The 27,128-nt window shown below is 46.6% G+C and overlaps 1 protein-coding gene across 1 annotated transcript in view; it reads right to left on the reverse strand.

Annotated features, from left to right (window-relative positions):
* LOC139815560 (uncharacterized) overlaps positions 1–27,128 on the reverse strand; it is a 94,407-nt gene that overhangs the window by 16,959 nt on the left and 50,320 nt on the right. Inside the window, exons 2-3 of the mRNA XM_071782556.1 lie at positions 6,025–6,237; positions 5,430–5,568 (exon numbers count right to left, since the gene is read on the reverse strand). Coding sequence (XP_071638657.1) covers positions 5,430–5,568; positions 6,025–6,237 — 352 coding nt within the window. The remainder of the gene's footprint in view (positions 1–5,429; positions 5,569–6,024; positions 6,238–27,128) is intronic.

Genomic DNA, 27,128 nt, shown 5'->3' on the forward strand with positions numbered 1-27,128 from the left:
GCGACCTATTTGCGACATTTGCGATCAAGAGAAAAATACTCTGTCGTCGAGAGAGAACGTGCTTTAATACAAATATAACAGCGATGTACAAGTAACAGATTTGAGCAAAGAGATTATTTTCCTCGGATTTTAACCGTTAACAATTTCAGGAATTAGATACGCCGGCGAGAATTCTTAAGAAATCTCGAAAACACTCGAATTACTACGAACGTTATCAACGTGTTCGGGTCGGATGCGTTCTCTTTCACGGTTCAATATGTACCTATTTCTTCAATATATTTTCCGCGATACAACGATTAAAAATCGCGAATAAAGGTCAAGTCGACCTGGTAGCCACGTGGAAAGGAAGGCTTCCGTATTCTAAAGAAATAGCTAGAATTCCACCTTGCAGGATGCGATACAGAATTTTTATTGGTATTTTACGATCGTATAGATTTCACGGGCAAATGCACGAGCCATATTTCCTATTTTTGCAAACTGCCCGTTTGATAGTGCCCTCAGCGCGGACTGACCGCTCTTGTCTGTTCTCGAATCGACGGGCGGGCATTCCGCAGCTAGAAACGGCCGCCGGCAAAGGATAAGCCGCAGAATGGATCGTGCAGACGGATAACGGGAATGACAATTTTCTCACAAACGCACACGCGGAGTTCTCTCGAAAACAAAAAAAAATCTTCAAAAAAGTCGTCGGCATTGACGGCATTGCGGTATTTCAAACAGATAAAAGTGCAAATTCTTACGTCTTTTTTTCCTCTTTATATACAAAATAAAATTAAGATGTAAAAACGCACAAATTATAGTACGGCTCTTTCGTTTCATTTGTCTACGTGACTACGCGTCTCCGTTCCCCTAATTAATATTTGCCAACGTTCCCTACGTGATGGATGTGCGTGAGTAACGTTTGGAGCCAACTCATCGCGGCGGAATGCAAAACGGAGCATCAGGGATCGGTCCGCGGCTCTGGGAAAGCGCGGGAACATATGGAGAGGCCGCAATTAACACGGCTTCGTCGTGCAAATTCTCGAATTTGCACGGCCGGCGGACGCCGAGTTATTTCGTCGCGCACGACGATGGTGTGTTCTCGCGCTCGCGCGACTTTTCTCCGGCGCGTCGCGCGTCGACGAATATAGCTGCTCCGTTTCGAGGCACGGTGAACTAGCACGGTGTGAGGCCGGCTTTAGAACACCGGCGCCCGAAAGTTCGTGGCCGCCGTCCAAGAAGGCCCCTTTGGACGCCGGCCAAGGAATTCGCGTGCATTTTTCCATTCATAACCGCGAAATCTATATTTGGCCGCGGCATATCGCGCGAATTCGTGGCACGGCGTTATTTTTAGGATGAACCCGAATGCGCTCGTTAACTTATTCGTCGGCCAATTGCCTTTCTCGGTCGGCGCTAGCAGCCCGAGCGTCTTACGTTTCGCGCACGTAATAACATAAATATCAAATTTTTTTCCCCGTTAAATGCAGGATTTGTTTGGAGATAAATATTCCGCTAGAAAAAATTAAGTTCGCGTGAAAGATAATTCGTTACACAGTGATTGTTATAAAGGATTTAAATGTCATTGATAAATGACAATACGAACAGAAGAAAGAAGAGACAGTTCGAGTATTTGTTTCACAATAGTTGAAATGCGTCTCGAAACGCGATCTTATCGTAAAAATTTCACAAAATTGCATTTCGTTGCGAGAACGGCTGCGCGAGCTCGTGGACAAACGAGGATAAATATCGCTTCTCGAAGCTACATCCATAAAAACTGCCATCCATCTCCTTGTATATTTGCTGTGCACCAACGGTGCAACGCGCTTTTAAAAGAATTTCACCGCGCATCTGCTTTGCTGCGCCGTCACACACGTCGATATGAACAAAAGCACGCGATTCGCCGCGACATGTATTTTCGCAATATGCAAAGCCGATGCACGCCTTGGCCGGTTTCCAAGGCATATCAGCCGTCGAAGTCTCGTCGGCTTATTTTTCTCGGCGTTCTTGAATGGCCGCGCGAAAAATAAACGCCGTTCGCTCTCGCGGGTCAATGAATCGAAAACGCCGCGGAGCACATCTGAATAACGATGATTCACTGCTAGCCGCCGAGAGAGGAGATCGTATTGTTCCTATCCCGTTCGAGTTAATTAGTCGCCGTTCCTTATGAAACTCACGATTCGAAAATGTCGCTTTTGTAGCTAATCCTTAGAGTCTCGATAGTGAAAAAATCCACGGAATTGTTTATAACGACGAAATTGCTGAAATTGCGTAGTTGTACGTTGTACCCGTATCGTTCGGGCGTGAAATTATCTTATCGATTTGAAAACACTGCGATATCAGGATGACTTCGTTCCGATGCGTAATTGTCGGCTTTATCGCGACGGCACAGGATCGATAAGATGCCGTGAAGGTCGATATAAACGTGCGATATGTCGGCGTGATATTTCCGCAACTTTGAAAAAGATTCAATTATGAAATAATCGATGGCGCTGGTGTTACGATCCTATAAATCTTGTAAAACGACAAAAGACGTATATTTATTGATTGACGATGAATCGACGCGATTAATGCGAATTCGCAAAAGCTAAGTAATTGGATTGTATAACTGCCATCGTCGTTACGCGAGCCATGTTAAAAAGGAGATTTAAGACCGAGAGAGCCTGGGACCTGGGAGTCTGAAATGCGCGCGAGAGCCTGGCTTGTGCATGTCGCTCCCCGCCGGAACATTATTAATACAACTCGCTTACCTTGGCTCACCCATATCGATCACGCCGATAATCGATAAACACGTACTTCGTATACCTACGCGCGCACGCGAATGCGGTGTGCAAATCGCAAATTGCAAATCTTCGCCGCTAAATAGGAAAGACTGGTTGTCAGCTGGGGCCGGCGTGACACGCTCGAATAAAGCTCATCGTCCAAGTTGCGCTCATCGTCGTCGCGTCGTCGCAAGCCTCCCTCGCGAATCCGACCGCGGCCGCGCCGATCGGAGATGGAATTAACATTGCGCTCGTCGCCTTCTTATTTTCGGCGGGCGACACGCGACGCATACAATAATAAGATGACGAGGCGTTACGAAAGTTAAAATGGGATTTATTTCTGATCGTCGCCACAATGGGACCCAGGCGCGATAAACAAGTTATTTTTAGCCCCGCGAGAATCATCCGCTTGAAAATATTAAACGGGTCTTCGGCTCAATTGCGATTCTTTATGGATCATCGGCACTCGGCGTCGCGTCGCGAACCAGTTATTCCCGGCCACCGAATCCACCAGCCGGAGATTAAGCGAGACACCGTCTCAATTACGCGATTTTTATGAAACATCACGCCGCTTGAATGGGGATTCTGCCGCAACGAAAAATTATTTTTAGTCCCACGGAAAATCGTGCAGAAAGAGATTCGGGAACTTGACGCGAAACGTCACGTCGGCGTCGTCGTCGAAACGAACAGCGGCGAAATATACGAGGGGCTATTTTCGTACGGACGCCCTCGACGCCGCATACAAAAATATTTCGTGGGACAGAAACGTCCCATTCCCGCCCATTTCGTGGCGGGCATTCCATCGTCGTTTCGTGGCGTTGCATCGTTTCGTAGGCCGCGCACGTGTTCGCGCGCATGTCATCGATCCCTCAATAGAATGTCTCGTCGATCTACCCCGCGTGAAAAAGAAGTGTCGCGCGCCGGCGTGAGTCGCGGGATCGACGATTACGACGGAATTCAGAAACGTTGAAGGGAGAGACGCGTAGGATTAGATGAATCATTGGTAAGTAAGTGCACGGCGCGCCCGATACGCGCCCGATCTATTTTCACTTCTTCCACCGCGAAGTGTCTCAGGTGACATAACGGCGTGAGTAACGCAAGACCGATTTTAAATGCTCTATCTCTCCCTGTGTCTCGGCGGAATTTGCATGCGTGCACGTGCAAAAGTGTGCACGTGCGAAAATGCGCGCGTGAAAAAATGCCCGTGCGCAGCTCTACCAGTAGAATCACGTTTTGCTAACCAAGATTAACAGACAAAACAATTGTCCATCGAAGGTTTAATATATTCTTTATTTCGTTTTATTTCTTAAACCAAACTTAAAAAGTATTTTGCAAAGTAAGTAAATATTTCCGGCAATTGATTGATTCATCACGTTTTGAAAAAATAATATACATCGGAAAATATATACCTACTTCTCAATTTACAAAATACATTTCTTGAACTTAACACAATCAATTACATACAATTGCCTTGTTTCTCAATCGATAAGTGTATATTTCCGCGAAAACGTAATAAGGTACATGGCAGGCATGTCAAGGAGATGTCCAATCTTATTCTTGCAGGAGACGCCGAGAAGTTATCTGCCTTGCAAAACGTATCGCGTCACGCAAGGTGTATACCGTCGGCGCACAGGAATCGCCCCTGATCAGCCGATTTGGCAAACAGAACCGCCGTGCACGTAGGCGTTTACATAACGATTTAGGTCGATCGTACGGCCCGCGACACGGAACGCGCGTAGTCCCGCAGCTGAGAAATTGCCAGAGGCGCCCGAAATGTCGTCGCTCCCTTGGCAGAGAGTTTCTTTCTCGCGACAGCTCGCCACGAGATTCGGCACGATAAAGAATCACTTCGGATTCACGCTTTTCGGAAAGAGAGAAAAAAAGAAAGGAAGAAAGAGAGCGTGGTGAACCGATTCTTCGTTCTCTCCGTCGCGATATTTTCACCGATAAAGCTCGGACTACCGGTGCATCTCTTCTTTCAAGAGAGATACCGTCCTGCGTAAAAATAATCTTTATCGCATCGAACGAATCGCCAACTCTTTCATATTATTGGAGTTTCCATCGTGATATTTCGCAGTTACCTGCATGCCGCGCCAAAAGGCGCCTCAGGTGAAGACGTCTGTTCTTCGTGCGCTCCTGCGAGAGCGCCGCGCCGGAAAAACGAGATAAGAATTATTTGCACGAGCGACAATCTTCGCTCGTTATCGTGCCTCGCTTGTTATTTTTAACGTCTGGAGATATGCCGAAGAGGCGAATCACACCGAGTATCTCGGCTTGCGTTTTCGCGGGTTATTCCCCAATCTTTCAGTCGCAAAAACGAACGTTACTTGGAGGAATTTATTATCGCCGATAAAACCGTGACACATAGACGTTATTACGAGCAATGAACCAAGAATTATCTGCCTAAGATATGTGGTTGCGATCATTTTTAACTCAAAGCCGGAAAGTCATTTTTAAATATAATTAAAAATTGTATAAACATTATCTAAAAAACAATTGCATAACTGATTATAACTGAATAACATACTTTTCTCGGAGAGAAAGCACCAAGGCACGCTGAACCGTAGATATATTTATATCCTTTGACACGCATGCAGTTTTGAATGTTAACAGCCACACCTTCGCCAGACGGTCGCGGCGTTAGGCCTGTGCCTTCACCATATAAACGTAGTTCGAGTGTTTGAAAACACTTACCTTGATGTCGAGGTGAGCCACGTTCAGGGAATGCAGAAAGGCTATCCCGTCCAAAATCTGCTTCAGTAATCTGGCGACTTGCCGTTCCTCTGGAACTTCGTCCCGGTCGAGTATCATTTGTAACTCGCCGCCAGGAGCCCTGTCGCAATAAACATTACTTGTCTCGCACAACTTGCATAATATTTACGTTTAGCATATATACTTTTTCGCGCGGCGCGGTTTGTTCCATAAATTCATTCAAATACACATAGCGCACCACCGCGCGTCGGGACGAATCAGCGCGAGGTAATTTTTACAACTGATCGTAGCGCGACGTACGCTTAAATCACGAGTTTACGCTTTTGTCCTACTTTTTAAATATAATTAGCAGCTGTTACGACACATAGAAAGTTACATGCAATATCGTCGTTGTCCATCGTACAGTTTTATTTCGTCATTGCGACAATCTAACTGAACGATAAACTAACTTTTATTACCCGTGATAAATGGTGCCACCACGTCAAACGATAAAAGTTATTTTACATTCGATTCGAAGGCTACATTTAAGATGATGCGACCGGGAATACAGGCGATTGAGAAACGTCCTTGTACTTACAGCTCGAGGACGAGCACCATCTCGGTGTTGGTTTCAAAGACCTGATGAAGGGAGACGAGACGAGAACAATGGGCCGCGGCATCCAGCACGGCGACCTCGTGAAGCGCTTCCGCTCTGAGCTCCTGGGCCCGCCGTCGCTTCCTCAGAAACTTGGCGGCCCACTGCCTGCCGCTGGATCTCTCGCGGCATCTCCTCACCGCTGCGTATTTACCTCTGAAAAAGAAATACATCACACATTAATCTTAATATCACGCCGCGTATGCCGTAAAAAAAATTGAAACGCATCGATATACTAGCGAAGGTATACATCTGAAAAGCGAAACATAATAGACATATAAAATATAATGGCAGCATTTGTAATTCAAATTCGAAATCTTTCAGAAGCGAATGCCTGCGCTAAGGTACATTTTTGTGACTTGACCAATTTGCAGCCGTCTTCATCGCGGCGCGCATTCGTTCATTAAAACGTTGATTGCACGAAGCGCGGATGTTTCAGTCTCGCCGAGCGAATAATTGAATTTCATAACTTTAGGCGTAATCGCGACTTTATGGACGATTGACGTGTGTGTCCGCGCACCATCGTCGATTGCTGTAATTCGTTTCTACCGGCCGACATTGCTAATAAAGACGTTCGAAAAGGCAGGAGTAAATATAAGACAATATATCGCACGAGTTGTACGCCCGCAAAACGATACGTCGCTTTCACTTTTTCTGTTAATAACGCGCTTCGTTCCTCCCTTATATTTTCCTGATTACAGAGGACGCGCCACGCCGAGCGATTTCCTTCGCGGAAAACTCATCTTTTTGCACTCTGCCGCTCTAAAGCATTACGATGGTTACACACCCGTGATTCATGTCGCATAACGTTCCGAAGAATGAAACGTCGAGGCAACGAGATCCGCAATGTCCCGATGATAAAATCTCAAAACTTTTGATTTTTTTCCGTGTGTCACGCGCGGAAATCCAAACCTAAATAGGATGAAAAATTGCGACCGCGAAATGGAGTCCGAGATTGATCACGAAATTGAACGCTTCCGCGTAACCGGGATATTTCGATTAACTGCGATATCGAACCCCGCGACTTGATTGCGAAACTTTACCACCAATTATGCAGAGAGCAAGGATGTCCTACATACAAGATGCATATACTATTTATATCCAGCATATATCTATAATATGAAACAGGATAGATTAAATCGTGACGTAAAATATAATAACGTGGTATCGACGCAGATTTTTAATGGAACAATATCTCCCCGTGTGCACTTAATAACACGAATGACACGTAATGATACTGTTATCAGTTTTAATGTCACATGTGTTTGCGTAAGAGAGTTACGCGCACAATTCATGCAACTCGAAATTATTGTATTTGTGTAAGCTCAGCCGTTAGATAATAATGTTATCGAGGAGTCTTCGAGGCTTTCTTCGATCATTTTAATTTTCCCGAGACCACGCAATTTCGCCAAGCGAGATTTTGATTTTTACGACAAACATACGGTAAAAACAAACATATCAAAATTTGAGAAACTCACTTATGATACGAAGAAGCGTTTGGCGAACGCCGGTTGAGGGAACGCACAAAATATTATCCCACGGCGAGCGCGCGAACCCGCTGTAATCCGACGATCTAACAACCACTAGAAAGTGAACTCGCTGGGGCAATGCACCTATGCTCACGGGCCTAAATTCGAGCAGCGGTAGTGAAAGCACTTGTGCGTTTATTACGTAAAGAGCTTGCCGCTCAAGGAAGTGCCGCGCGCATTCCTCAGAAGCAGAGAGCTTTAGCGCCGATAACGATCACGAGCGCGACACCCATTTTTCTGTCTTCGGATCTCGTTTCATTCGACATAAGACTGATGCAGCATATATGTATATATACTACAGTTTTCAAACAACACGATTATTCGTCCCGGTATCTATGTTCTTTAGGAAAGCGCGCGTAACTATAGGATCGGCGACACGATCTAGTAGATAAGTAGATGCAACGACCGAGAGGGAAATCAATGTGCATGCAAGGCAGAACGTTTGCGTGGGAAGCGTCGGTCGTACATCATGTCCGAAGATGGGAAAGTGCGTTCGCTTAAGGGAAAAAGAGAAAGGAAGGGACACGGCCCTCGCGAGAAAAAATATTTTCGGAGGTCCGTTAAAAGTGACGTTGAGAGATGGTCACCGGGTCATGGCACGAAAGGACCGCTCGACAGGCGTCAAAGTAAGCATCATTAGTGGCCATTGTATCACTCGGCGGTATCCCACAGAGCGCGCAATGATCGGGAATGGGATGGAAGTTGGAATGCCGCATCAGTATTTCTCCTCTCGCTCTTTTCGTGATCTTTTTGTCCGGGCGGCGCTACCGTGCGTCATCCACGAGAGCAAGAAATTAATTGCCAAGAAATCGGTACGCAGAAAATAAATTAGCATTAGAGTTAAACGCGAGTTTACAAGAAACCTTTAGGTTTCTTGTCAAATTTGTGCGAAAAAATTTTACTGTCATCCTTCCTACTGAATTTTTATTATTCAAGGCCGTAAAAAACCCGAGGGGGAGAAAGGAGAGAGTCACAGGACGCATTAGGGCGAGAATCGCGATCACAAGTGAGAGCCGCTGCTCGTCTATTGGTATATATATGTATGTAGGTTAGCAAATACGAGCGCGACCGAGAACGAGTGATCGTTCTCTGTTGGATCGAGTTGTTATCTACGTTCTAATTACTGGTTGTTATGGAGGCAAAGCTAATGTGTCTCCCTGCACGATGCCCCCCGCTAAACAAAGAAGAGAAGGACACGCGCCACGACATAGCCAGTTTCACGATTGCGCACGGTTATCGAGCACGATAGGAGCACATGCAGGTCGACGATCGCTTCGCGATTTCGAGATTTCCTCTCTGCTCAATTAGCAATCTAATCTCCGACCGACGTCGCTGTATCTCGCGAGTTTTATCGTTCCGCGCGACGATTTCTCCGCTCGGCTCGGAGGAGCGCGTTGATCCTCGCGCTAGCTGCGACTCGCGCGCATTCGCTAATATATGCGATTTAGCGCGTTAAGAGAAATGTAATTAGGCAGAATTTTTCAAAACAAGATAGTTGAAACGTGAAACGATATCTGGAAATGTCGCGTTCCATTCGTGAGAGAGAAGACCGCGGAGATCGTATCGATTTCATCGCCGAGCGAGCTATCGTTAAACTATCTATACCAGTTCCATGCCGCAGATATATATATATACGCGCGTTTAATCGGGAAAACACGTTCGGGCACCGTTACATCCGGCGATCGTATCGCGTACCGCAGCTCCTCGCACGTCGCGAAAAGTCATAATCACGATGACGTGAGAGAGAAGTCGCTAAACTCCGCGCGAACGACGGCCTTGAGTCGTCCCATCAAAGTCCCTCCCCCCCTCCATCCTGTGGAAGAGAGGGGAAACCAGCGGTGGGCAAAAGATTCACTTCCGCGAAAAGCTGTCGCATCAAGGAGTGATAAGCCATGGCGAATCAGGATATCAACGGCGGTGGATAAGAAACCGCGTTCTGGAAAGAGGAGGAGCGTTCGTAATTTCCTTCGCCGTCTAATGGCCACAACTGTAAATCCGGCATTACAATGTTGACAACGACGGTGACGGCGGTATTATTATCGCAGTAGCGTCGTCTAATGGCCCTGTCGCACCTGAAGATTAGCACGCCGCGGCGAACGGGAGCCCGAGTTAAAGCCGCCGATTATTACGATCCCTAGTAATTCGTTCGCCGAAGAGACGCTTCTTCTCGCCGCTTCGATTAAAGACGGAATCTCCGCTGCTCCCTCGAAGCAATCGGATCGAGAGAAGGAAATCGTCGCGAGCTCGCGAGAAACGATGTCTAGATACGATTTTGTCGGTAGCGAAGCTGTTAATTGCCATTCGTTTCGCACGCATTACGGCAACGCATTCGCTATACTTGTATTTAATTTCACAATTATTATAACTCATTAGCTTAAGATTTATGATTTAACCTGTTTCTATTGATGCATGAATTCGAACGATTGGCGCAGCCTTTGCTATCCAGTCTAATTTTACATACGCTACATTATTTCGGTTGTAAAATCCGCAATGAGACATAACATGTAGCTTCACTAACGAATCGACAGGTGTAATTCTTAAAATATAGTTTAGATCATCGTGCTTTTTATACTGCTGGGACGCACCTGCAAGACAGGGAATCGCGCTAATCTAGCGAGTGGAAGTCGGTCGGGTTCGAGTTGCATAAATTTCGAAATTGTGATTCGACTCTTCCAGCTGTCCTTCGCAGCTGCCATCTGACCACTTCTGTAGATTTTACGTTTATAAAATCCCTTTCATGGCGCGCAGGTGTCGGCCGCAGAAACTTTAGATCGTATATCGCCTAACCGGCGCATTTATACAATAAACGCCATTTTTAAAACGAGAAAAGACAATCTCGAAAAAATTTGTAATTTATTATAGTGCACCGCCTCTTTTAAAAATAGAGATCTCTCTTTGTACGAAAAAAAATTATTCTTTTCTTAAATAAGATCAGAAAAATTGTTAAACTTTTATTTCATACTATTTAATATTATTTCTCAGAGATTATTTCATTAACGGATGATTAATTCGGATGGTCAAAATCAAGGAACGGAAATCCACGTTACGTTAACTCGCGATCTAACGTGGAAATTGAAAAACAATTTCCCTTTTTTTTTGTGCACCGTGGCATCGACCTCGTGGAAATGTTCTCGTCATCGCGTTGCCTTCGCCGGCTTCGGGGCCGAGTAGAACGTAATGACGAGATCGGCGAAGATGAGACGCGGTAATGAAGCCCTTTGTTGCCACGCATGGAGACTCTCCATGACGACTTCGGCTTGAAGAGAGAGACTCGTATTTCGCGAATGACTCGCGCAGTATCGTTATTCCCTTAAAATTTCTAAATTTTTTCTGAAGCGACGAGATCTGCAAAAGCACTTTTACGAATGTTCGATAGGAAATTCTAATCAGCAGTATCGAATGCAACAAATTCGACATAATGTAATCGAGAGTGATCGATTAATAAAAGATTACGACTTCTATTAGCGTTCACATGCATCTCTCGTGCAATCTACAGATGTAATTTAACGCCAGGCAGGCTGCAATCGATTCGAACCAAAGACCTTCGATAGCATCGACTATTTGTGTCATTAATAGGGTCAACGCATAATCCGTTCGAGCAAGATTAAGATTGCACCTCGTTACAGCGGCCAATAACCCGATTGAACGTCGTAATATTACATTCGCGTGCGAGTAATAGTGCCTGGTTACGATTGGTGTTAAGTACCAATCTATTAATTGGCGAGCCGCTTTATTGCAATCAGCGTTAAAGTCGATTTGATGCTAACGTTTACCTCACGCCGTTTTCACCTTATGTATACGATCGTCTATTGTATAAAAATCAGACTGCCTTATCAGGCAAACTTTTACGCGTTACAAAAATTAGCCTACCTCCAGAAGGCTTAATCACGCGTAACTATTCCAAACTATCTATCAACATCTCGAGAGGTTCCCACAGAGGTTCGTTTTTGCTAGTCTCTCTCTCATTAAGCCGCATCTGCCGTGCGGAGTGAAAACTCCTGTGATCTATTACAGGTGCATGGACAAGAGGCTCGAGAGGTTAACCCGATTTCTTTCCGCGGGATCCTTCCCGAGGGGAGTGTTGCAACTCGCGATCCAACACTCCTGCCGTCATTAGCCTTCGGCTGGTTCCCCGCGTGCGACGATCACTTTGCAGCTCGGACGGGTGAAATCCGAGGAAAGTCACGGTCGTGACAGGCAGAAGGATGCGCCGAGGGCTCGACGAGAGTACGATCGGACGGGTCGAGGTTTCCATCTCGTTCCTCTGCCAAGGTCATGGCTAAATACGCAGGCGTCATTAACCTTGACCAAGTATACCGCCGCCGCGCCGCTTCGCGTCGTCCACGGAGAAATCCCACGAGGGTAGTCACGCATGAGCTTCTTCGGTCGGGTTCTTCTCATTAAAAAGAGCGACGCTTACAAGTTTTCTCCGGGAATGGTCGACAATTTCGACGCGGCGAATCCGCAAATTAGTTTGCGCGCTAGATCTTTGGGAATATCTTGCTGCAGCGCAACGTCGCCGAGCGCTTTGAAAAGCTAGGAAAAAGTGTATTACTTTCCGCTACAGTGAACATTTCATTCCGGGGAATGTAATTTCAATCAACCCGGGCATACCGCAGATCTTATCGGGAACATGTGCTTCCCCATGAGAGAGCGCCATGTTTTCCTATGTTACGAGTTTGTCGAGTGCTACTTCGAACTCGCGAACGCGCGGAATATTCCCGCGGGGTTCTGCCCGATGCGGGAATTAATGCGTTCGTCGTATGACTCGAGCTACCTGCTCGCGACGTTACTTTGCATTTCCGCGGAGAAATCGTCGGTAGCGACCGCCGTCCGCAATTTCTCGTTCGCAAAGCGGCGAAGTGCAATATTTCAACCGTTTCCAATTCTAAATACAATTTATCGATTTTGTATGCGCCACATAAGAAATCAAATCTCCTACGTTATACTTTCGCAAATCACTTTGCCTGCGGCATAGGAAAACGCGGTTAGCAACGAATTAAATTACACGTTGTAATTAACTATCGCGGAATGGATAATGCATATAATAATAGATACTCACGAATAAGCGTTTTTCCATTTCTATGTCGTTTAAAGTGGCTCGTTAACCAACGAAAAGGGACGGTTATTTCGTTTCGATGCCATCTTCCTCGCGGAACGTAAGGAACGAATTCTGCATTATATCGATAAGGAGAGCTTGCGATTCCGCGGTTCGACGAGTGTATCAACCGAAGCCAAATTAACGGTGAGAAACGACCGGACACGGCTAACCGTGCTATCGAAAGAATTTACTGCCGCGGATCAAAGATCGCGCGACGACGCGACTCGGCCGTGCCGTCGAACAGTGAAAAGCGCAGCGCGGAACGAGCGGTGCTCAATAGTCCGTAAAGTCTTTAATTTAGCAAACTCCCTTCTTCGATGTGCCGATCGCCGTGCTAGCCGAACGGCAGCTTAAAGACCAGCGCGTAGCTAATGGCACCCGTGATCCTCCACGGCCGCTTTTCACGAGCGCAGCAGTGAAACGCCCCCTCATCTCCGCCGCCTCCTGTACGGAGATACCGAGCGGTAGCCGAGAGCGCGTTAAGCCCGGCGGCTTTAAGGATGAGAGCCCTAGCTTTTAAGGATGACCCCCAGCTAGCAAAACATCATCACGACTACCGGCTTCCTTTTCGTCTTCGCGCTTCTCCCGCGTCTATCATTACCATTGATTTGCCGAGTCGGCTATTCGATGCTGCGAGCATCCCACGGTTTACGGTTTCTTCCCGAAAAGTAACAGTTTACGTTTCATTCGCGTAAATAAAATTCATTGACGATTTCAAAAATTACACTTACACCATTTACGAGATAGCAGTCGTGAGCAAAGTATTTGTGTAAGTCGTGATCGTTGCAAGGTGGAATGTAGATACCAGTGTCCTAGAAGCCGCGGCATTCGCACACAAATCGCATTAGATCCGGATCGCGGCGAGGGATTTACTCCGGTACAAAACTGGATTGCGTTCAGAACGTGGGGGATCGAGAAACAGGGCTAATCTCTCCCCCTCTGGATCGCTCGCGAGCTTCTACGGAGTCCTATCTCGAGAAGTTGCCGCATCATTCCGCGCTACTATATTTACCGCGCATCTACCGATTTTTAACGACGTCCCGTGGCTTCCGTAAGAAGCAAAGACGGATCTCTAGCAACTCGAGCCCTTTTTGCGACGTTAACATCATCAAGCGTCCGCCGGCATACCTGCGCGTGGCAAGAAAGCGGCCTCTCCGAGGAGGTCCGATCCGCGCGCACACTTACGACCCCCAGGAAGCCCAAGGCTTTCCGAGAAGGGAGAGGAAATCTAGAAGAGGGGAGGAGGAACTACCGCTACCGTTCGTGTCCGTAGACGAAGGCCCAATTTTACGCCCCAGGAGTCAAGCCGACCAGTAGCCGAGGACCTAGCACCTAGTTCCCTCTCCTCTCCTCTCTTAGTTTCTTTCTTCCGCGAAAACCATCAGCGTCAGCGAGTGCTTTACGAGCTCTCCGAACCACGAAGAGTCGACCCCGTCGCTACCGAGGGAAGCTCGATTGTTCGGTTGCCGTGCTTCCGCGATCAAAGAAACTCATGGCCGTTTCCCGTTTTCGCGAAACATCTCACGGGTGCGTTTGTCTCGCGGCGAATCGCGTGTCACGGCCTCCTACCTGATTTCGTTTTAACGGCTTTGCGCGTCGGAGAATTTCGAACGGGAGAAATATAAAGTCGACTCTCGCGTCGACTTTCCGATCCGACTGACCCTTTTCCTGTTTACCTTGTTCGTAACGCCGACCTAAATCGACCCAGATCGATCTTCCTGTCGGAGGCAACACGGGCCCTTAATCGCTTACTTTCGTTCTACCACTGACTGCGCCTGGCTACAAGTACCTTACGCTTAATATTTAGTGACACAACAATACTTTCACGATGTTTGCTTCTCTTAAGCAGCAACACGGTAGTTATTATTTGTGAGTACCGTTTCTCACCGATATTTTTCGTGTCAGTGCAAATCTTAGGCCTATATCGTGACTCGACATCAATTCGGCCGTCGTAAAAAATAATTAGACAAAATGAAAGCTATTAATATTTAGCATCGATATGTCAGTTAGGGAATAATCGATTTTGATTTCGTCGAAAATACGCGACGTACAACTCGACTTCTGCGTGCAGAACCCTTTCGGGTCGCGTAAACGGAAGCGTCTCGACAACGACTTAACGCGGTAGTCTCGCGGATGCTGTAGAAAGTACATACTTTCTCCGTAGCGTCTCTCGCGAGTGCTTCGTATGGGTGCGTATGACTCGAGACGCGCATATTAAAGCGTCTCTCCGGAGAGATTATGTCGCTGCGCTGCTCACACATATACATATACATACGTACTGCACGGTCACAGGTGCAACAGGCGAACAATTATGTGCGCGTTCCTTGGCGAGCGCTCTCGCTATCTCGCGCGGGATCTCCTCTCTCGCCTTTCTTTCTTGCGCGCCTAACGTCGCGGGGACAAAAATCAACTCGGACAGTTCCTGGGAAACACCAGCCGATTTTATTGTCGAAACGTAATTAAGATACAGGAAAGCGCGGTATGTAATGTACATACACGTGTTATCGTAGAAACACTGACATGTCCCCGGGCGGTAAGAATTATAGACCGCAGCTACACGCCCGACACACAATGAGCGGTTCAGAATTATCTGATGGCTCGAGCAGAAATTGCTTTAGCACAGCGACTCGGCATGAAGTTAAATTAAATTCGATTCGCGGCCTTGATGAGACACGAGTTGACAAAGATTCACCGAATTCTTAAATTAAATATCAAATTTCCTATATCATTGTACTTATAATTATCACGACCGCGAGGCGACATTTCCCGGCTCTCGCCCGCATATACCTATCCGTAATTTCGACCGCGAAGGAAAGTCCCGTTCCCACGAACGCGCGGATTTACGAAGCGTGGCGCGTCTCTTTCAAATCTCCCCGCGGGCCCATTAAAACACTGCGTATACCACGTAGCGCGGATCAACGACCCCTCAGGGGTCAGGCACGCGGGAGCCCGTGGTGCGTTAACTGCCGGTTGCCCGCGGCGCGAGGCCGCACCAGGAAATCGGCGCTGACGCCGGCGTCAGCGTCCGCGAGATAGGCAACTGCTGCCGCCGCCGCCGCCGTCGACATTGTCGTCCTTTAAGGCATCCATTAGGCCTCCTAAGTGCTAAACATGCCGGTTGGTCGGTCGGTTGGTCGGTCCGACGACCCCTGGTGCCAGGACGAACCTTCTTTTCTCTCTCTCTGTCCTACCGCCTTCTTCAGAACTTGCCTCTTCTTCTAAACATCGTCGCTCTCGCTTCATCTTTTCTTGTATTTTCTTTCTTTCTCTTTCTCTCTCGTTCTGTCCTGCGCTCCTGCTATCTACCTCCTCACTTCTTCGAGGGTCATCGACATTGGCACACCGGGCGACATTGTGCGCGACCGCTATGTTTCCTGGGTCGTCGCAGTTAGGAGCGCGCTCTCGGCACGCACCTCGCACAGGATAATGCCAGACAACTTCTAATCATGGGCGCGCATATAAAATAAATTGTACAAATAGACAAACTCGCGCGGCCACGGTGATTACCGCGGTAGAGTACAACTCTCTCGATTTAACGAGACTGCCGTCGAGACGTCACAATTGTAACGCCCAGCGTTCATTAATAATTCCATGCCGCGCGGAATCGCTCCGTAACGATTGCTCTTAATACCGCGGAGCACAGGCCGCGGGACACATTGTTACACGGATCCTCGTTATCGAACGTACGTCTCGCTGAGAAAACAACCGAGGTACACGCTCGTCTCTTTGCGCGAGGCTCGCAATTTCCGCGTCAGCCTGCTTCAACTCTCGAGCAGCTCTCAGCCTCGAGCAGCAAATAGTCGATGGAGAAGAGTTTACCTCATTACATAGTCCGCAACGCGGAAACCGGAGCGGCTTACTCCCTGGCCGCCATTAATTACGCCCGACCACGGCGGTAATTAAAGAAATTAGCGGATATCTAGGCACGGAAAGGAACGACGTCGCCATCTCATCGGCGAGTTGTTGGCTGCTGCTGCTGCTGCTGCTGTTGCTGCTCTTTCCTCCTCCACCCTCTCCTTCCTATCCTCTATCTCTTGGATGCAAATCCATTGTGCAACGAGTGCGACGGCGGACTATGCTAGCGTCGCTAGCAACGGAGAAATTCGTTCCAGTTGCGTTCGTTGCTCGTTAGCCGATTGCACAACGTTGCACAACAACATCCTCTCCTCCTGTGGCTCTTTCTATTTCTTTCTTCTTCTCTTCTTGATTTTGCACGCATCTTGCATCCATGACTCTCGTTCTTCGTACTTGACGCAGAATAATCCATCGACAGCTTGCTTCCACAAGTCTTGAAACGTGAATTTCAAGTCTGTCAAAGAATTCAGCGGCGAGATTCTTCTAGAATCTATAGATCTTCTAGAATTTAAGATAAAGCGATTATATGCCGCTTTGTCGATGCACAGTTTCTGTCAACAATGTTATCGCTACAACATGTAGGTCACGGGACATTTCGCTGTATCCTCATCCTGCATGGAAGATGTACTCGATATATCTGCCCATTAGTCCCCGGATTCTTAAGGGAGAGGCATTAACTTAATTGGTGTGGTTTGAGCAGCGCGATCCTCATACCGTGAGTAGCGCGTAAGAACGTTCGTTCGGCACTAAACAATAATTGGTCGATCGAGTTCACGATCACGAGAGCAAGAGAGAGAGAGGTCGCCCAACATCCGTCGGATATCTCGGAGTTTCAACCGACAAACTTGGATTTCGAGTTAATCGAGCGTTAGGCGAAAAGAATCGCGACTTTGAATATACAATTTAAGCTGTCAGCTATCTCTTATTTCATGCGGAATTACTAACGCAACAAAGAGACATCCTCACGAGGATGCAAGTCTAAAAAACTAATCGGTAATCCAGAGTTGTACCATACATGACATTTTTATCTTATTTTAAATTGTTTCCTGTACTTAATATTTTTTATTTTATTTACGCATTTAGTTGATAATATCACGCACTGCTACTTAGGAAGAGACTGACATTTGCATAAGTGACACGTCGCGTTACTTATTACATAGTTATTCGCGGACGACACGTAGTGTCGAATGTATCATGCTGTTTTGTGAAACTGGAAGTTCGAAAAATACACGGAAGATAATGTATCTAATTTTACTGCAGGTAGCTGTGCGAGCGTGTAGAAAGTAAGATACTCGAGTCTAGCTGTTCTACAAGACTGGTTTTGACGGGAGATTAATTGCATATCGTTGGAGCAATGGCGGCTAGCACGGCGTAATTACCCGGGTACGAATCGATGTTGAAAGTACTAAACGTATAATGAATATGGACTTGATAATTATAACGGTCTTTTATTTTCGATTCGTTCTATCGGAGGCGTTCGAAGTGGAACGCGATTATCCCACAAACCGTGATAAATTTCCTCTTTAACAAACGGATACCTTTAATCCTGAGACACGAGTGGAACAATCCAGAGTAGACCGGCTCTCGATCTCTGTACACACAATCCAGCGAGAGGGTAGGAAAGGGGCGAGGTATACTCGAGCGTCCCCTGCGTGTCATCTCGATGACGAGTGGCGTCGTGACCTCTTCGGCTGGCCGCGTATATGGCTGCACACGTGCACATCCCGCTCGCGGGAACACAGCGAGCTGCGACGTGCAAGCGTGCCCCGCAGCGCGAGAGGCCTTTCTAATCGGGAGGGCCCCGGGTCCCCGGGTACACACGTCGGGGGCGCGCGCGAATTTACGAGCAACGTGCCGCGCGCGACGCGCGCGTCCGTTTGGCGATCCCACGGATCCTGAAATCATATCTCGTCCCGGGTTAATACCCGTGAGATCTCGAGATACGATGCGGCGGCGGACCTGTTTCAGGATAAGCGCGAAAAGGCAGTTACGCGGCGCGAAAGCGGAAAGAGATACGGCCTGGAAGCAGACGCGCGAGAAATAAATCTCGCCACGTGCGAGAGGAACGTTATCTTGTCATTTTTCACGATACGGATTCTATTTAGTCGCACACAATTCTCTTCGGTTCAAAAATTCAAATCAGATGCAGAGGAGTATCTCGGTTTCAACAAAGCGATTTATTCGTAGTTGCACCTCGAAACGGTACACCACCATAAGCGTCGGCGACAATGACTATTCTCTATTTCCGAGACAGGCTCGAGCATTAAACGCGATAGCATTGGACAGTCAAGGATCGTTTCACCGCGCTTCCTCGTCGTTACGATCGGATACACGAGCGTGTTTCCGTCGGAATCGAATGGGAAGGCCTCGTCGAGGCCTGAGAATGACGACTGGCGAGTTAAATGCGTTGCCGCGAATCAAGCAGATACTTACAAAAGCCCCGTGGGTCGATCATCGCTCGTTAGCGCCATTGTGTCGTAAGACTGCGACGTGTGTGCCGCGTTACGCAACGCACGCACGCACGCACTTGATACACAGTTGGCTTGCGGCTCGCCAGGATCTACACCGAGAAAAAGTGCGTCGGGTATCGCGTAGCGGTTGTTTTGTCTCCTTACACGTGACAAGGGACGTATGCGTGTGCGTATGTCACTATCCGATTGATGGTGCCTCATAGTGATGCCTTTACGATGCTCACGAATACATAATTGAACGTAATTGAACGTTACAGCGAAATAGTAACCTATTACGTGACGCCGTTAAAGGACCGCCTAACAAAATGAATGTATCAAATGTATGAGAATTGTTACCGGAGGACGTCGTCGCGTTGGAAAATTAAATAAAACTGAATGACAAACTAATGACGGCTCTTGTATTTATTAAATACATAATTGACGTTGGAAACTCTCTCTCTCTCTCTCTCTCTCTCCTCTTTCTTGAAGAAAGTCATTTGTACTATACTATAGTCTTTCTTTGTGTTTTATAATAATTAATTTGCTAAAAATAACAAATCATACCTTGTTATCTTCTTTAATAATTGCCGTATAATTTGATGATATTTAGTATTAGGATGCAATGCAGAATTGACTTTGTAACGGTCCGATAATTGGACTGTCACTCGTATTTTCCTATTAAATATCATCGATCACATATAATAGCGACAATAAAGAATTATTAGAATGTTATATTAAAACTCATATAGTTATCTCTATTCCTTTCACTATAATTACAGTTGACGCGGGCATATACCTCGCGATTAAAGATACACGTTTCTAACATGTAAAGAGCCGGTTTGGCACATAGTCACGCGAACGTGACATCAATGAAACGGATCGATTACTCTTATTGCTGTGATGAAACAACTAAGGAGCCAGCCCCAAGCTGATGAGATGAAGTCACACGATCGTTACATCGTATGATCTGGACGAAGATCCACTTAACCCCTTTCGCTACAAATGGCACAGATGGCAATTTACAAAAACGTTATCATCGATGCAATACATATTAAACTTTACATAATCCTGTAACAAATAACTCTAAGAAAATTATATAGTTAAAACGTAAGTAACTCTCTACGGTGAAACTATATAATTTTCTCTACATCCTAAAAATTCTGTGGTGTATCTCATACATCACGGAGATATTATTACAATATATTACGAGAGAGATATTGTGTGTTTTAGACGCACAAAAGCATTGTTGACCGACCCGGGGAAAAATCTCGGAGTCGTGATCGCGCGATTGATCTATGACCGTTTTCTTCCCTCGCGGGACGATCACGGTCGCTCGAGGATCACAGTTAAATAAATAAAACCATTCTCGTAGAGGGAAAGGGAGTAAAGTGAACAACGATAGATCGGTAGGGGCAGGGGGACGTCGAATGGCACCGGAATGGTAATTTTATAGGCAAGCTCGTTTTCCGCGCGGCACGGCGCGCGCTCCGTTTGACCTTTGACCTTAAATCCCTTCTTCCAGCTTCCGATTCTTCACGGATGTCACGCTCGAACAAAGGAACGGCGAAGAAGATGAGCTCTCTTAAGCAGGCATTTGGATGCCGCGCACCGCTTCAGGGCCGTGTACGAGGTGGAATCTGCATAGCGTAACTTTCGCGACGAGAGTGCGTGCTTTCGCGAAATCCTTGACTCGTGCGATGCCGTCTCTTTGTGATCAAGTTCCGCGCGCGTGCGCGCGCGCAGGAAAAGGCAGCTTCCCGTAAACACGGAGATTTCTTCTCCCCGAGGTCGCATCGGTAATGACATCTCCGACCCGACTTATATCGCGCTTTCAAGGCTTGCATTCCACGGTTTTAACATTCTTCGAGACATGCTCTTGACTCGCGAGAAAGACCTCGGAAGTTGCAAAAATTAAACCAAGATCCAAGGTCTTCAATGATTGCTTGTAGAATTATCATTGAACGTCTTATCGCATATAAAGCTTAGAAAGCTCTCGACTCGCGAGGTAAGCTTTACTCTAGGAAAATTGCGAAAGTTTACAGCGCGGAAAAATCCGATTGACGCACGAGATCGCCTTACCCGTGTCGCGCTAGGCGCGGATCATCGGTGATATGCTGAACCAAGGTCGTACTTCGTTAGCGTTGATTACACTCGACACTCGAGCGATCGCTCGTCATCTCCCTCCCGAATGCGGGGTGGGAATATCACGTGTGCGATGTCGTAACACACACGGTTATCCGGCCACGACGTCGAGATAAGTTCCGCTGCGCCGACCGTAGAGAGTCCCCCGTGTGAAGCGGCTCGAGCTCGCCCGCGGAATGCGGCTGATCGGGTAAAAATGATAAAAGTCCTCCCCGCTAGGGAAAGACTGGCTGCTGCGAAGCGTGTGCGCGCGCGTCAGACATTGAGCTCTATCCACATCGCGTTACGTTAACTACGTAAGTCGTCGTAGAAAACTATCAGGATATATTTCAGAGAAACGGCTATTTTTAACAAATTATTTCAACACAACTGTGATTTTTCAATCGTGTCACTTGTTAAATATTATGAAAAATACGGAACTATCTCTCATTTCATCTCAATCGCGATATCGTTAGATGAAGTAATAGAAACTAGAAGTCGCGGTTTAATATTAGATAATCATTTCTTCGCTACAATCCTTTGTTCCGTTTCTTCTACGCTATCTATATATTGACGCTGATTACATAACGATTGTATAACATTTTACTCCGTAATACTCCCCATGAAATAAGATATTTGTAAAGCGGATGCTGCGGAAGAGTAATTTTCCGCTATTCCGCTGACGCAGCCGTAAGATCGTACGCATCAGGGGCGATATCAGTAAGATAAGCTCCCGTCCGAGAAATTCAACATCCGCTCCTTGACCTCGGTTCTATTTGGTTTGCAAATGATGCAGCTAGCTTAACCACCACCTGAAAGAGAGCTCGTTGTTTGCGCAGCGGCGAAATGTGAAACGATGAAACGATGTTGAAGTGTTTACATTGATATAATCGCTAAACGACGACTTTATCATCAAGTATCCGCACAATTAGCTATCTGAAATGAATATATTTCATTTTCAATATTCATTGCACAGAGTTAACCGGAATTGCGAGCTTTAAATCGATATTAAGCATATCTGATTTTTGTAACGATCATAAAGAAGTGGCATCACAGAGTTATTAAGACTTTTCCTTCGCGTAGGGCCCTAAATCGCGACAAGAAATCGCATGGTGTTTCTTTGCGCGAACGGGATAATACGACTGGGGATACACAAAGGGCTAATTCGATCGTAACGCCGATCCGCGCTCACTCGCTCGTTCGCTAGCTCGCGCGCGCGCGCGTTCGAGAGAGAGTCGTTCACCCGGCGCATGACCGAGCAAAGGATCTTAGACGAGAAAAGGAGGAAAATGAAGCCGGGGGAAACGAGAACGGGCCTGTTTTGCAAGCGCGGGGCGTTCACGGAGAAGGTTAAATATCATACGTAGTACCTCGCGCTCGAAGCGAAGGAGGCCGGCTGTGCGCTCGCTTGCTCGCTCGCTCGCTCCACGCTGAACGATAAAGGCCGCGCGCGGCTCGACAAGACTCGGCTCGACTACGCCGGTGATTCGCGTGAAAGTTTAGTTATGCTCGGCCACCCGATAAAAATCCCCCCGCGTGTGAGAACGCGCCGAGTGAACGCGTCGCGGTAGCCTAAGTCACCTAAGAGCGTTCACTCGCTCGCGCGAACACCAATGCCGCTCGAGAATTTCTTCCTCGACGCGAGACATTATTTGAATCCTTTCAAAAAGAAAAAATATATAGACTGCCGCTATCTGTCTTCCTCTCTTCGAGGGAGACCGTTATAAATATAAGTAAGAAAATAAATTTCTTTTTCATCTGTATGAATCTCTTCAAAATACTCTCCGAGATACAAGTGTGAAAATAGCAAGTTGGTCCTTTTATTCCCGATGCATTCCGAGGTCCAACGCAAATAAAGGTATCGCGAATTCGCATTCGCTTGCGCGCCCGTAACGACTCGTGCCTTATCGTCGCGTGCCGATGCGCATTATTTCGTTACGTGCTCTTCTCGAGAATCGCCGATAAGCACCCCATGAAATTCCCTGTTTCCCACGTTTCCGATCACGTCTGTCGCACGCACTCTCGATTTCGAGGAATCGAATCTTCTTTCAGAAAATCACAGGTATATTTAGCCGCTCGCTTGGAGAGAGAGAGTTGCGTTTTCATTTGCAAACTTCAATTAAGAATAGCGCCTTGCTACATAAACGATTACAAAGACAAGGCTATCATGTCACGTTCGTCATTATGCGAGAAATTCTAAATTGAATATTCATTCTTCGCTGCAATCGTGCAGCATTACTCGTACGGCATTATAGCATTAATAATTCGCATTGAGGAATGCAAATATTTCACAGAACAAGCATTTTTTTTTTGCTTTTATATAATTTCACAGCAAATCTACGTGGCTTTGGTGCGAAGTCTTTTAAACGAGTATGATTAGTACTTGCTACTGTTTTTGTTTATCGTGATTATGGTCGTAACATCTTAATTATTTAAGAACCAAGACAATTAATTTTTCACGGAAAACGCATGTGTCGTGACTGCTTAATCAGGTCGTCAAAATCGTCACGAAACCTAACCATTAAAGAAATTTACATTTGCGGGAATGAGCCGATTAATTATTCAGCGCCTCTGGCAAATCAGGAATCGCGAGAAGTCACGGATGCGAGCATTGAAAGTGGTTGATTTTGGTCCGCTGTCGATCCGACAACGTATATCTCCGTCCAGTCAGTCGGTGATTTCCTACTGGCGATGCTTGAATATGGCCTGGCCGGTTCTCCTCAAAATCTTTGCCTAATAGGCAAATAAAACGAGTGAAATCATCGACGAAGTCATCATAGGAAATAAAAAAGATTATATACCTGTAGCTTGATATTTTATATATTATTTCTATACTGTCTTTTACCTTCCTTTTTATAATAAAATCCTAAAATTATTTACATAGATTATATTTAGGTACAATGAGTTTCAAATGGTGGAAAATTCTTCTCTCGTAAAATATAAAAAAAATTTAGTCGTTTTCCCCAATCTCTTTTCCTCATTTTCCTAATTACTTTTAAATGTATTCCAACAAGATATACAAAAATATTTAAAAATCAAAACAAGTAGCTTCATAAAAACATTCTCCTATGCTAATTTTATCGGGTGCTAGATTTTATTCGACTATTCTGGCTATTCCGATAGCAGTAAATTAGAATTCTTATTTCTTAATGCTTCATAAAGTCACGAGGAATGGTCTGTTTACAGCGAGTGGCGCGCGAACGATCGTTCGGGAATTATTCTCGTGTAGCCGCCACGTTAAAAAGACGATCGTTAAGTGGTTAAACGAATCGACGATAGCGGCGGAGAAATTCAAATTACAAAAGCGAGTCGAGATCGCGCTCGCGGTCGTTATTTTAATGTCGCCGAAGACTGTAGGCGACTCTCCCGATTTAGGCGCGGAAACGCCAAGCGAATGCCAATAATCGGACGTTTTTATCGCCCTCGAGATTAATACCGCTCACGGACGAGCGAGCGGACATCGACTTCCAAATCCTGTGCGCAAGGAAGAAAAAAAAGGACGCGGACGAAAAAGATGAGGAGGTGCAAGGAGAGAAGAAGGAGAGGGACGAGAGAACACCCTCGGCGTCCTTCGGCGGCCGCCACAGTTTGCTGACCCGGTTCGCAAAGAGCAAAAATCGATGGCGCATCGTTTGGGGTGGGGCCGCGAATGCCGAAAAGCGAGTATCAACTACGAAAAAACGAAGAGGTCCCTCTCGAGCCGGTTCTTCCGGACCGCAAATGTCGTCCGGCGCTTCGTAATGAATAACTTCTGCGTCGAGATACGCGTCTCGAAACGGAGATGAGCGACGTCGCTCTTCTGACTCTCGGAGGCAGAGGAAAGGAAATGTTACGCCTGCAGATATTTATAGCACCGTTCGTTCTTTTACCTCGGAGTCACATCGGCGCGTGTAGGACGTTGCATCCAAGTACGCGTCGCGACGGTAATCAACCGTTTTGCCGTCTCTCTCGATTAAGATCCAACTGTGAAAACTAAAAGGCGTTCATTAAGAATGTCCATAAATGTCGTCACGCGTACCGTAACGGTACTGATGAATCATGATTAGCCAAGGAAGATGTTACGTTAAATCGAGAAGGCGCGCCACGTGGCCCTCCCGCGTGAAAATCGAATCAAGCTACGCGTGAGTCATACACGTGCACGCGTCTCGAATCATCGTAGTCGGCACGGAATTATTTCTAGCAGCTATAATTTGAAGACGGCTATTCCTGCTCCCACAATCGCAATCCGCGATTCGAGGGTTGTATATACGCAAAGACAGGACAGAGAATCTATTCTCGTTTCGCGACGCGCGAGTTCGCGAGTTGATGCAACGAGACAATCGTACGAGCGAAATTGTCCGATCTCGTTGAATCGAGCGCGCGTTATACGCACGTAAACGGTATAACTAGTTTTTGCGGACACATAGGTGTACGTGTGACGCACACGATCGCGTCGCCGCGGCCGTCACGCTCCCGCATTTTATTATACCGGTCTTCCAGAACGCTTCTTACCAACGAAGGAGCACTTGAACTTTCTTAGGTACGCGTAGCAACCTCGAAAATAACGGTACGAAAAGTCACAACATGAAGATCTTTTCACGGACTTCTTCCCCCCCCCCTCTCATTCTCTCTCGTCGTCTTTCCTGGCGTTACGTGATTCGTATACAAACTTAACTCTATATTGTGTTCAGGTTGGTTGCCAATTGGCGCAGTATGATCGAGGTGACTGACTTCGATCGCGCGGAACACGAAGAAATGAGGCGAGAAAAGTGAGTCTGGCAGCGCCGGGAGGACCGAAGTAAATTGGCCCCAATAATATTGGCGACAAATAATGGCCAAGAATCTAATAATTTGTAATATAAATTCTTAAGAATGAGAAATACCGCTGATATCGTTTACGAGACTACCTGTCGATGCTGCTACATTTTTGACACGTCGCTTCGTAATATATCTGGCAACGCGAAACAGGAAGTATGCGTTTTAAAATACTGGCATCATAATTCGGCGAGAATGCGCTGAGTGTCACATATCGCGCGCAATATTTCGCGTTACATGAATTTGACGAAATGCAAGCCTATGCTACGTGCGGCGGGCGCTATAAATATTTATCGAATTGCGTGAATTGCTGAACTTTGAGATGTTGCATCATTCGCTTCGGCAACATTCTCACTGATGTAATAAAACGAAAGAAAAAATTAAGCTCGCTGACAGCGGTGTCGGTATGATCGATGAAATCTATCGCCTGTATAAATATCCCAAGAGAAGTAAAGAAATATAATATATATCTTTCCAACTGAAAAACAAATATCAAAGTTTCATGCGCAAAGTGAAAGAAGCGTTGTACCTGATTTGATCCTAATTCGACGTGATTGATACTCAGATCGAACGCGTTCTTTCAATTACTCCCTCTCCTCTCACACGAATTACAAAGGAATTCTGTCCAAGGATATCAAGTTTCGCCGTTTAAATCGCGCAACGTTGTTGTTACCATCGCCAATACCGCAAATATAATGAAATGTTGGGCGCGAGTGTGGACAGGCATGACAGATCGACAATGTCGCTGATTCTTGACGGCGAATACGATTTCCTCGATTTGCGCCGAGTTATCGAACCGCTGCGACCGGCAAGGCTGCGACCAAGGCCTGCCAATTGGCAACGGGACGCATTTTAGGGGTTAAACAACCGGCGTGATTGCGTAAGGCCCACTTGTGGACGCATCGTCGTCGTCGTCGTCGTAGCCTCCCGAATATGGTCGGACATGGTCGAACAATGCGCGCCTGATTTATCATCCGAACGGGCCGTTAATCTTACACAAAGATTCGAACCGACTCTCTCGGGAGTGAAGAGCCAAGCGGAGACGGGCGATTTCGACCGGCCTTGTGCGCGCCCGGCGCGGACCTGCGGTTGGCATAAATTAACACCCACCGAAATTACGTCAGAACGAGACGAAAAGGTTCAGAGGCAGTCCGGAGAAAACTCGTTTGTAACTTTTCGTTGTCCGCACACGCGAAA

The sequence above is a fragment of the Temnothorax longispinosus genome, chromosome 7 (assembly GCF_030848805.1).
Source record: "Temnothorax longispinosus isolate EJ_2023e chromosome 7, Tlon_JGU_v1, whole genome shotgun sequence".
Lineage (NCBI taxonomy): Eukaryota > Metazoa > Arthropoda > Insecta > Hymenoptera > Formicidae > Temnothorax > Temnothorax longispinosus.